This window comes from Mastomys coucha, unplaced genomic scaffold (assembly GCF_008632895.1).
Source record: "Mastomys coucha isolate ucsf_1 unplaced genomic scaffold, UCSF_Mcou_1 pScaffold13, whole genome shotgun sequence".
In the NCBI taxonomy this organism is placed as follows: domain Eukaryota; kingdom Metazoa; phylum Chordata; class Mammalia; order Rodentia; family Muridae; genus Mastomys; species Mastomys coucha.
Window position 1 is genome coordinate 76,592,927 of NW_022196895.1, and position 13,447 is coordinate 76,606,373.

General features: G+C 40.0%; 1 protein-coding gene across 2 annotated transcripts in view; it reads right to left on the bottom strand.

Annotated features, from left to right (window-relative positions):
* The window catches only part of Atp9b (ATPase phospholipid transporting 9B (putative)), a 203,146-nt gene that overhangs the window by 73,317 nt on the left and 116,382 nt on the right, over positions 1-13,447 (bottom strand). For both annotated transcript variants that reach the window (XM_031366142.1, XM_031366141.1), the window contains exon 12: positions 6,619-6,779. In XM_031366142.1, coding sequence (XP_031222002.1) covers positions 6,619-6,779 — 161 coding nt within the window. The remainder of the gene's footprint in view (positions 1-6,618; positions 6,780-13,447) is intronic.

The window sequence follows — 13,447 nt, forward strand, 5'->3', positions numbered from 1 at the left end:
ATAAGGAATGGATGAATCTATGTAGCCATGTTAAACATAAGATGCAATGTTGTAAAGGGGTAATCTTCAATATAATTTCAACTGTATAAAGTCAACAAAACAAGAAAACATTCAGATTATGTTTTCACAAGCAAATATACGTGCAACATTCTTGAGAAAAACAAGAAGTTAACCAGGTAGTGTATGCTATATAGCATTCTACTGTATCCCATAAACATACAGAATTACTATAAATTAAGAAGAAAACAGAAATACTCCATTTATAGTAAAAGCAAGTGTTAATGTTCAAAAGGCTGCTAGAATATATAATGCCGATGGTATATAATAATGATGATATTACCATCATTTTATAAGCAAGTTTTTAAATGACCACAAAAACTAAAATAGTTTATGCTGATACATACATGAGATAAACATTCTTCGTGGAAATGTGTGCATGTACTTCACAGAGATGAGAAGAGCTAACACATACCTACTGAAACAAGTCTGAAGCCACTTCAAGCCCAGACGGGAGTGGATGTATCAGAGTGTACTACTGCATCAGAGCACTCAGTGTCTAAAGGTTAGCTAGCTACCAACCCCAGTGTGAGAGCTCACCCACTCTCAGCTACAAGAGTTGTTGGATAAAAAGGCAAACCAAACAACCCTAAAACCATCCAGAACTAACAAGAACTTGCAGCAATTGCTAACAACTTTCCTTTGGGGAAAGTTCATTGCTAACCCTAGAAAAACTTTGCACCAATCCAACCTGGCACCTTTGATGGCAGCCTTCGGGGCGCAGATGCTGCAATCTAGTCTTCAGTCCACAGGTTCTAGGATTCCTCTGATGAGCTCCCACATGCTCTGATGTGACACAGGCAAAATTAAAGGGACCCTATGTCTCCACAACCCACAGACAGCCCTTGCAGCTCAGTGCTCTAAGAAAGGCACGGCCTGAAAAAGAGCTTAAGTGTGCCTCACACTTAAATTTAAAATTATCTCTTTGTCTAATAGCATTTTTGCCTCTCTTGCTCATGTATGCCTTATGCAGAAGCAAAAGTCTCTCTGACCCAGGCTGAGAACTTGGTTTCTGGGTTATCAAAACATGGGCACTCAAAAGCATCTCAAAAAAACAGACAACAGCAAACACGTGACCCTGGATATGTTGACGTACTAACCATTCCGCTGGTGTCTTCCTGTTAGGAGACATGCACAGGGACATATGTTCATTTTAGAATTACAATAAAAGCTACATCATGTAACATTTCTCTTGGGATGACAAAAATGTAGTTAAATTATGATCTCAAAAAAACCCCCACAAAAACAAACAAAAAAGACAATGTAAATTTTATCAAGGAGCTTAAAAATTATTAGATTTGTACCGAGTAATTTTAATAAAATACTTAATTTTGTAAACTTAAAAAGAATTCTGATTCTTAGGACACTAGAGGAAAAATTACTTGACTTCTTAGATTTGCATATTTTGCAAAATAACATATACTGAAAAGTCCAAAAGCACATTTGAACACTTAAATGAATTGTTATCCTTATTTTATGGAAACTTGTCAACAAGAAAACAAATCTGTTTTCATTAAAAGTAATCCACAATTCTCTAAGTTAGCCTTCTGTGCCTCCACAGCTCTCATCCCTTCTGCTAAGTAGGTACAGCTCAGGTCTAGGTGTGCAAACATCGTTAGTGTCTCTGTGTTAAAGTGAGCATGCTCATGGCAAGATAAAGCAAAGGAAGGGTGCAAAATTGTCTAGTCAGGCTCAGCACACCTAGATGAACATGATAAACACACTCACCGAAAAAAGTAGAGCTCACTGAAAAATACACTTACTGAAAAAATAAGAGATTATAGGCAGTCTGGTATTACCATCATTTTATTAGCAAGTATTTTCAATGACCATAGAGACTAAAATAGGAGTGTACACTGATACATGCATATATGTATATGTAAAGATATACACACATACACATGTATATGTATACACACACACACACATACACATGTGTATGTGCTTGTAGGGGAAATAGACAATATTGAATATCTTCCTCTATTACTTTCCATTGTATTTTCCGAGACTACATTCCTCATTGAACTTGTAGCTTGTGAGTTGGGAAACACTGACTGACCTGCAAGCCTGAGGAGTTTTTCTCCATCACTGGGGTTGTAGGTGTGTAATACCATGCCTAATTCACTTCCTTCATCCACTAGGCCATTTTCCCAGTTCTAAACACACGAAAGGTTTTATATAGTTATATACTGACACTGTACTTATTTTCTTATTAGGTATTTTCCATTTTCACTATAAACCCAAGTAACTATTCAAATATAAAAACAACAGAATCACTTTTAGTCCCAACAATCTTCCTAACACATAATTTTGTTAAGATAACTTTATTAAATAAATAAAAGTGGGCCAGTACATTTATGCCGTTATTTTCCTAAAGACAGAAACAAGGGAGAGAGTGTATACATCCCAGTGCAGACCTCCTGGAAGTGCTCCAGAGCTAAGGACAAAGGTTCCTTCAGCCTCTCTCCCTCCCACTATGGGACAGAAGCAGTCTTCAATGTTAACACCAAAGAACATCCCATCCAGACAGGCTTCAAAAATCAACTCAAAGGAAGAACACAGGAAAGAAATCTTTATGATCTTGTCTTAGTCAGGGTTTTTATTCCTGCACAAACATCATGACCAAGAAGCAAGTTGGGGAGGAAAGGGTTTATTTGGCTTACTTCCACATGGCTGTTCATCACCAAAGGAGGTCAGGACTGGAACTCAAGAAGGTCAGGAGGCAGGAGCTGACACAGAGGCCATGTTGACACATGGCTTGCTTCCCCTGGCTTGCTCAGCCTGCTCTCTTATAGAACCCAAGACTTCCAGCCCAGGGATGGCACCACCCACAAGGGGCCCTCCCCCCTTGATCACTAACTGAGAAAATACCCCACAGCTGGATCTCACTTCCCCAACTGAAGCTCCCTTCTCTGTGATAGCTCCAGCCTGTGTCAAGTTGACACACAAAACCAGCCAGTACAGATCTCTTCAAGAAGATGGGAGAATGCCATTCCTTCAGCAGGCAAATGCAGGTTCCGTGCTTAAGGAAGCACTGAGGAAACAGGCCATGGGTGGTGCAGAGCAGGCAGGTAGTGCCTTCCAAGGCTCTCCCTTATCTGCCTCTTTGTCTGCTTTGGTGCCTGTCATCATCACCCTGGCCACAGCTGGATAATCAACAAGTGTCCTGGTATGCTTTCTGATACAGCAACTTGGCTTTTGTTTATTTGTCTTACATGTCACATCACAATCCACTAACGGGGGAAGTGACTCAGGGCAGGAACTCAAGCAGGAACCTGTAGATAGATACTGTAGCACTGCCCATAGAGAAACACTGCTACCTGACTCACTTAGCTTGTTTAATCATTCAGTCCAGGGTCACCTGACGAGGGTGGCACCACCCACAACTGTTTGAACCCTCACACATTAATTAATCATTAATCAAGAAAATACCTAACAGACCTGCCTACAGGCCAATCTGATGAGGATATTTTCTCAACTGGAGTCCTCCTTTCCCAGGTGACCCTAGTCTTGGGTCAGGTGGCATCAATCTGACCAACAGTTGGCTAAAATAAAGGGAGAAAGGACATGAAGGTGGCAGGATACCAATTCATTTGTGCATGTCTAGTGTCCAAATGAGCCTGATGCATTGATTGTGGCCTACATCACCACCTATAGTTGCTTCACAATTGTTTCAATTATAAACAAAACAAAAAAAGGACATAAGTAATATAAAAAAATCCCAAGTCTTATTTCAAACACAATTCCTAAAGGTGTCTGTAAATGACATTGCATTGTTCAGAGCCCAGCCTGCTGTCTGTCCTGGAGAATCAGGATGTCCTCTGTCTGTCCTGGCTCAGCAGGAGACAGCTTAAAGGATAAGTGGGATAAGCTTATAAGGTGATGACTATCCAGCTGTGGCCAGGGTGATGACGGGCAGCAAAGCAGACAGAGGCAGAGGAAGGGACAGTCTGGGAAGACACGGCCTGCTCTGCACTATTCTAATACCCACTCACTATCAGAACCTCGCACTACCAGAACGGTGTGCAGAAGGTCAAGCCATAGAGGCTTCATGCAAGTCTTGAGTATGAGTAAGGACGACAGACAGAAGCCTTAAATACAAATACCACTGTGTGTATGTTGGGGGAGGCATATAGTTATGAGACAGGGGGTGCTAGAGTCCAAATATTTTAAGGTCCTTGAATCATTTTAAAGAAAAGCAAAGAAGTGTGTTTTTTTATTATGTGCAGGGTAACCCTTCTACAGGAATAATAGGACAGAATATAAAGAAATACAAGGATAAAAGGACTTTAAAATATTCAAAGGACACAAAATATAGAAGTAGAAGAAATTAAGTAAAAATAAATGCAAGCAAGTCATTTAACTGTAACAAATGTAAAGATCATAAAGGTCTAAAAAAAAAAACACTATTTCTAAAACCTCATTCACACAAAACAGCAATTCTAAGCCAGTAAACATTTAGTAACATAGCTTTAAAACACACAAATGCAGCATGGGAAATGAATAAAACCATAATTATGATGAGAGATAGTTTGCTTATAAAGTTAGGGAGCGTTCCTTTAAAAGGATGCATGTAGATGATTTTAAAAACCCATAAGGCTCATCTAGTGACATCTGTATAAAAACTCACTCTATAGAATACATAGAAAACTTTCTAAGCACACATGGAACATTCATGACTGACTACATCATGCAAAAATAAAGTGCAATGAGAATCTGGAGATAAGTTCCAGAAGAAGCCCTAAAATATTTTATCATTAAACTCAGATAAAAGCAAATGTATAGCTTAATATAACTTGAGAGATTATATTTCACAGTGTCTACCAACAAGTCTAGAAGTTGGTATCATTTTTCCCATAGGAAAGAGCCTGCAGTTCTATTCCCAGGCACTAAGGAGTCCTAGCCTCTGCTTGGGACCTGTGCCATCCGGTTCAGGAGTAGCTAACTGGTGGGCAGTAATGTAAGACTGGCTGATGTCCAGTTTGAGTGGGTATTGTACAGGAAGATCCTTGTATAGATAAGGATGGCAAGGAAACAGTGGGAAGAAGGACACTAGGCAGAAGGCAATGGATGGTGGTTCGACACAGAGGCTGGGGCCACTGCAACCATGCATCCGCAGGCTGAAAGAATATCAACAAATAGCTTCCTGAAGAATCTGTGTGTTCTGCGTGTCTGAGGAAACTCTGTCATAACTGTTGGATAAAACAGACATGTGACTTCACAGATACAGTATTTGGGGACATACATCTGTTCTTGAGCTCACATATGGCATTCAATATGAGCATACATGATATCTATGATGGTTTGTACATATGTAACAAACCAGGAGCCCTTCCTGCCCAGTGTGTCACCTGGCTCTGGCACTGGATACCAAACTGGTTGTTCAGTCTGTATCCCTTACAGAGTTTGGTGGTAGAGAGCACCAGACAAAGAAGACAGGCCTCAGCAGAGAGCCACACAGAATGGCAGCCAATGACAGGCAGCAGGTGCCTTGGGATGGCCTGACAGGTAGAGTTGGGTGATGTCTGAATGACAAAGAACTAACTGTTGGAACCAGTAGACAGCACATCTAGGTGTGAAGAGCTTAATGTGAAAACAGTCTTGCATTATTCCTGGAGAGGTGAGAGAAGGCAAGCCCAGGGTATCTATGAGGCAAGGCTTAGCAAAGACAAAGCTAGGGAACTGGCTGGCTTTGAGGCTGTGTCAAAGTGCATCCAGGGGCCTTGTTGCCTGGATTCCTGTCACCTTAACTGACAACAAATGACAGTCTAGATCCAGGCTTCATTCATGAGTCACAAGGTTTACTCAGGAAAAAATCTCAGTCTTTTATATATGTAAGCATAATACCCACAAACACACTAAGGATATCTTTCTAAAGATACCATTTTTGAGGCTGTTTGAATCTTTAAATAGGTACTGAATATTAACTGCTTAGACACCAATCTCTAGTTACACTGCTTATCATTTTGAAAAATAGTTCCTTTTGAAGACTGCCTTGGTCAGCCTCTCTTCTAATGTGAACAATCTATCTGACCCTCCTTTCTGTTTGTTTTCTGAGACAGGGTCTTGCTATGTAGCCAGGTCTTAGCATCCTCACTGTGGCTAAGGATTACAAGTGAACACTACTAGGCCTGGCTTTTAAAAATAGATAATTTCAAATGTCAACAATGCACACAGGCCCTAGAACACTGGAAATAAGACAGCAACCAGCAATTTGCTAACTTTCCCTTCTAAATTCATACTTATGTTTCAACAAGAGGCATTTATATTTATGTTTCAACAAGAGGCATTTATATTTATGTTTGAACAAGAGGCATTTCCAGCTCTTGAGACAACACTGTTAAAAGCACACAAACTGGTAGAGAAGCCTCTAAGTTATTCTAGCAAAACTAATCATGTTCTAAATTCTACTTACAGATAACCTGCTCTATTCATCTGGGTTCCCAGCCCTTTCCTCTATAGTTTTGACTGAGTAACCTCTTTCACACCATGATAAAACAATTTTAGCAAAATCATACATTATGAAATGAGACATCTGTGTTCTTCTAATTTTAAACATACCTTATAGGAATGATGTAGGAAAAGAGAAGGAGGAACCGAAAAAGATTACGGTACCATGGGCCTGCAAATCCCTGTAAGGTTACCATAACAACAGAAAGAACAACCAAAGCCAGAAATAGCGCCTTTGTCAGCCGATTGAGTTCGAGGTCCAATAAACCAACCTAAAAAAAAAAAGTGTAGCATTAATACATACTTAAGCTGGCACCCATCCCTAATGCCCTGATCAGAATACATAAAAATGGCAACTTGAGAAGACATAAGATTTTAATAGTCTTTATAATAATTCAACACAAAACTCTTGATTTTCTCTTCCCATGCCTCTCCTAGATTTAGGTAGGATTTCTAAAACTGTACTGTAACCTGTACAGAGTTCTCAGGGAGAAGTGATGATAAAACGGTAGACCAGAGTGAACAACCAACCCCACAGCTTCATCTGCTGTGTGCTGATAGGAAGATACCAACAGGACAAGACCAAGAATCACAAAAGCAGGACTGCATCACAACAACTCTTCGAGTAAAGTGTTCATCTTATGAGTCACGCAGATGAGATCATCCCTGTTGTCACTCGAATGTATCCATCCCTTGGACACCCTCCACTCAGATCCAGAGTCCCCCACTTGCAGGACAGTGTATGTCAGCCATTCTGCAAACTTCTACAAAAACTTACAAAGAAAAGGATCAAGCATGGGAGTCAGTTGCTTAGTATATGCAAGTCCCACACTTCTGATTCCTTCAGTGTGACATACTACACTGAAATTCATCCTGTGCAGTGATTACTAGCTGAGCACATAAACACAAGGAAGATGACACCAAAGCAAGTAATCATTTCTCCTTGATTATGGAAACGGGGTGTGCTGACACCCAAACAGCCCTTGTCCTAAAATGTAAAGAGAACCCAACCTGGCTCTTCTAAAATGTGCAACTCCAATTTTGAGCTCTGGCAATTTCTGTGGAGGTTTTTCCCACTTCACCCCTAAAGAGCAAAGTGCAGTTCCATTGTGGGCAGGGAGAGGTGCTGCTTGAGGTTAACACAGAGAAGCAGCAACAGGACAGGGAGAATAGAAGGCACACAGCAGCCAAGGCTACTGAGCTGAAGCCTGCTCACTTGAATTTGGACTCCACCTCCCAAGGGTTTAAGCCAGGGCCAGCCCTCAGTTTCTTACTGTACAATGAAGACCCATCAGCAGCTTCCTGACAGGGCTCTGAGATGGAAACAACACTGTGTGTACACGGTGTCATATGGCACAACTCTAAGACTAGCAGGGAAGGAGGCAACACTGCACAGTGTCGCATGACTGCAAGTCTAGGCGGTACACTGTTTTCACTGTTAGACATTCATTTTGGACCCAGTTACTCTTCAGATAAACTGTGTGACTTTGGGGACTAACCTCAAAAATTTTTTAATTAATTAATATTATTAAAAAAAAAACACATCAGGATCTTGCTATGTAGCCCTGCTTGACCTGGAATCCCCTACATAGACAGGCTGGCCCCTAACTTACATTGATCCTCCTGCCTCTACCTCCAAAATATTAAAAACCAGGAATGAGCCATTACATCTGGCCTAGCACTAAACTCTATCCATTGAGTATGGTGGTTGGAGGAGCTAGGTTACTGGGCACACACAGAGTACTGAATGAGGTCATGGCCACTGGCCACTGGGATACCTGACTCAAGTGGTGTGAACAGCAGACTGAATTCTATCAGGCTAAGCATCCTCCTGTTACCCTGAATCTGGCATAGTTTTTTTTTTTTAAAGAAAGGAAAGCAGGGCAAAAGGGTTGTAATAGGGAGAAAAGAAAGGAGAGGAAAAGGGAGAGAGAGAGGGAGAAAGAGGGAGAGAGAGAGACAGAGAGAGAGAGAGACAGAGAAAGGGGGGGAGGATAACCGACAAAATCTTAATTAAAAAATAAAACAAAACACTAGCTCTTAAATGTAAATAATTGAGAATTAGCTGAACTACTCTTGTTTGTTTCATAGTGCCTCGGAAAATTAGCTCTTCCCATAGCTCATAATTTAGTTTAAATCTAGTTTTGGCTAATATTTGCCACAAACTCTTATGAGAACATGAGAAGTCATTGCTAGAAAGAAAGAAAAACAAGTTTCTCAGAAAGTTCATTAAATTCATTGTAAGGAAAACTAATTAAACAAGTAATTACATGCCTCCTACACCTGTGTACTAGACTCTAAGGTTATGAAAATGAGTAATTATGACAATTCCTTTTTACTTCCAAAAAAGAATATACTAAGAAAAACAAAATGAATGCTAGTACTGTATGTCTTATGAAAGAGAAATATCCAAACAGTGTTCTTCTCTGTGCAGGTTTATGTCTGAACTATGTTGGTAAATACATCATGATCACTACATGAAAGCACTACAGAAACCAGAAGCACTGACCAGTCCCCAGGAGACCTGGAGTCTGCACCCACACCAGGACCCCAGGCTACAGAGGGTGAGCAGAGCAGATCCTAGTGCATCTGCAGCATGCTCTCACTCAGAGGGCCCCAACACTGCCATGACTGTGCAAGAGCCCTAAACAACTACTCTCAAACAATAACTACACGTCTGATTCACACAGAATGTCACCTCACTTGGATGGTGACAAATGGGGCACAGCAAGCTGCACAGCACACACACAGAAGCTCATGTCAACAGTCTCTGTGGAGACCCAAGACTCTCAGGTTTAAGTCCCCTAAGCACATGTGCTCTAGTTCGCAGCAGCAGATGGACCGCCTCAGAGCCCACTAAATCATGGGAGGCTACCCCCGCCCGGCCCGGCCTAGCCCTTCCCATCTTCAGGTCTTGCACCAGAACAGTGAAGTGACTGCTTCCCTGGAGAGTGGGCACTGTGAAAGGACCAGTATTCAAGAGTCCTGACAATTCCCCAGCATTGCTTTCCTCCTGAGAATGAGGCAGCTCAGACCTCAGGGGCTGATTTATCAGCTCCATTTAAAAAGCAGCACAAGGAGGAAAAATACCACGCGGTTTCCGCTACTTCACTACTACGTAGTTTATGCTTGAGTTATTGAGAAAAATAGGGTTTTGGATTAAAATGAAGAAAAATTAAGCCAGGGAAGCAGAGCCTGTTTCAAAGCCCAGATCTTTCTACTGTGACAAAGGCGGCCTAAGTTTCAGGCCTCACTGAGGATCAGATGAAGTCATTATTCATTCAGTCAGGGAAAAAAGACTCAATTACCTCAACCTAAAGATGCTATCAATGAATGCAAAGTGCATATTTTACTCTATTCATCCAAATCCCATTAAAAAGTGAAAGGAATGATTTAATCTGGCCTTCCAGAGTTGGCCTTTTTTTTGTAATAAAATAAAGAATTACTGTCTTGCAAAATGCATAACCACTGTCTCACACTTCCCCCTGCGTAAGAGCAGTGAAAGACCAAAAGGTTGCAAAAAACCTCCAAGAAACAAATGCCACATAGAGGTTAGAAACACTAAAAGTTGCCCATGCACAGGATATGCAGATAATTCAAGACATTAATACCTTTCTAATTGACCAAGACAGATGTAGTTGACTACTGACCAATGGATATCAATTTTGAAGCCAAATGACTGCTCCCTTCTCCTGCTCCCTTCCAGGGAGAGGAGGGTTCTGATGACAGGCTCTGCAGGTCAGATCCACTCTCTGCCAGTGCGCAGACAGTTATCCCTCACCTCTTTTCAGGGCTCCTTTTCTGCCCTTCCTTAACTGGAATGGCAACCCTGAGTTTGGTTAATTCCAAGAAAGGGCAGCAGTAAGAAAAGATGTTTTTAATACTAGTTTGTTTGTTTTAAAAAATGAAACATTTCAACTAAGAATCTTTTTATACTCAAAATTTTCTGTAAAACTTTTAAAAGTATTTCATCTAAAAGCTAAGATTAAGACTTAAAAAGTACTGCAAAAGCAAAAAACAAAAAACAAAAACCCAAAAGATAAAAAAAAACCCCAAACCAAACAACAAAGTCACAGATTCTATAGTATCACCTTCAGCTTTGATGTGTCTCTCATTATTACTAAAGAATTTCTTAAACACTTGAACAATACAGAACTTTCTACTATGATTGTAAAATCTTTTTAATCTTAAGATATATTATTAATCACTTGAAGTAATTATGATGGTATGAGAAAAGGTAAAATAAATACTCTAGAAAGTAACCTCCAACATTTACTACTAAGTTCTTATATTAGTAAAGCAAATTTTCTTCTACTTGTCATAATATTTGTTTTATTTGAAACAACTGTGATAACAAAATTAAATACGCTACTGGAAATTTTAATCTCCACGGGAAAATTTGTGCATAATGCCTAAGACAACCACAATGGCTCTGCAAAGGGGCTGTTCTAGGATAATGAACACAATAATTGCCTGTATAATCTAAAATGCTACTAATGGCAACGATCACAAATCCATTTAGCTCCTCTTTAATTTATGTACCAAGTTTTAAATAGCTAATGGTTCTCAGTAAAATAATGGTTTATACCAACAATAAAGGGTAAATACGGTGTTCTCCTGCTTAATCAAGAAAAGATCAGTCAGTTTTTTTTTTTTTTAATGAATACATGGATGAATGAGAATCGGACCTTATCTCTATCGAACAGCACCACTCCCATCCATCTCAAAGTTAAAAGTACTGCACAGACTAAGTTCCTAAGAAATCAATGTGCACACCAAAGTACAGCAACAACAGTATGTTACAAAACCTTGTGTTCTATGAACTTTTCAAAAGCACATGAAACACAGCTCTGAAGTACAAGTGACTGCTGCTAATACCACCGAAGACTCAACACTGGAACCATCACAGCACTTTGAGCAAGCCTCCAGGATTTATGTGGACCCATTCCTTACATGCAAGCATTTCAGAGTCACAAAATCTCAGCCTCAATGTACAGCAGCCCTGAAGAAAACTGTATTTTAAATTGCCCTATGTTTTCCTTGTGAATAGAGTGTTATTGAAAGAGAGAAAAGCTCCTGATAAAATGTCTAATTCATCCGGGAGTCCACATGCATGAGCATATCTTTAGACAAGATGAGCAATACCTTCTTACCAGCTATCTGTGGACCAGCTATTGTCTCTTCATTTGAATTTAGCACAATACTGATGGAGAACTGCTATGAACCTAGCTGGATTCCGATAAAAGGATTATTTCATTCAATAACTTTGAAAGAAATCAGTCTGTACTATCACATTTAATCCAATACTTTTTTAAAAAAGCAATTTTAAGATCTGTATTTGTATTTAAATAAATGAAAGTTGTATATTACATCTAATCCCTAAATCTTACATCAATAACTTCCTATCACAGAGCTTAAATTATTAGCAGAAATTTTTGAAGTTATCACTTCAAACAATGATAAAATGAGGTATCTTTTTTGCCACCTCAAGTTTGTTTACTTATTTATTTTGGGTTGTGAACTACTAAGTCTTAACTGCTTGCAGTCATGCAGCTGGCCACATGATGACAATATATCTGACCATTACTGTTGCCGCCCCAGTGATCTGCGAAATAAGAAGGGCTTCTTTGGGCCATTATTGTCTATTGACTCAATAATCTGTGCTTTAAAAGCTCTCTAAGTATGTATCAGTGTGACAATACCTAATATTATACTATATTTACCTTAAAATATAAACTCTGTATTTATGTAAGACATTCAGGTATAAAGTGAAACAATAATTCATAACACATGTTCTTATCTACATATACATTTTGACTATTTTCTTTTAGAATTTAGAATTCTTGCCTTAGCTTACTAAATTTATTACAGAATGTGTTTTTCCTTGGTTATTTACATTTAAAAAGAAAACAGTGGGTGCCTTGAGGAGTCTGATCAGCTAGTAAGGTGCTTATGCTTACAGTATAGCCATGAGTACCTGACTTCAATTTCTGCATGCACGTAAGAGCTGGGTGTGCTAGCACACTTCTGTGATCTCCCTGCCGAGAAGGGGGGCAGGTGTGCTAGCGCACTTCTGTAATCCCCCTGCCGAGAAGGGGGGGCAGGTGTGCTAGCGCACTTCTGTAATCTCCCTGCCCAGAAGGGGAGGCAGGAGAAAGTCTGGGACTTGCTGGCCAGCAGACCAGTAGAGTCACTGAGTTCCAGGCTGAAGAGAACTTGCCTCAAAATACAAAGGTGGAGAAGTGACTGAGAAACAACATTCAATATCAACTTTGGCCTCAACATGTATACCTACTGTATAAACACATATACATACAGGGTTATCACATTTGTTTCTAAATATAAACAAAAGTGTACCAGTACAATTATCATGTACCAGACAAAGAAGGAAGCTCCTTTCAACACTCAAGGAGCTAATCAGGAGACAAAGGCTTACAAGTGGATCACACACATTTCTTTCTTAATGTAGAGCCACGCACACTGTGACATGGCTTCATCATAGTGGACAACAACCAGCTGGTATCTGCAGGCACACTCACTGCTGCCTTGAAGAACACTGTGACACCATCTTCTCAAAATGTTGCTGTTCACACAGTGGCTCTGGCCTTTACTATGACTTAGTCCACTCACAAAGACATTCTTCATCATTCGCAGTAATATCAGAAAGCAGCACAGCAGCCGAGCTCGCGTTTCCACGCATGTATCAGATCTCAGGTCTGCTTCTCAAATGCGTGTGCTGAGTCTCTGTGCTCAAGAGGGGTCGCCTTGGCCTGCTGACTGCTGTCTACAGCCCTTATCCACATTAAAGCCTTTACTGAAATATAATCCAAATGTTAAAAGCCAGCAAATATAATGCAATGGTTTGAACATGTTGATGTCCTAACATTTTTATTTTAAATAATTATAGATTATTTCAAAATTTTCAACTGTGAAACATCAA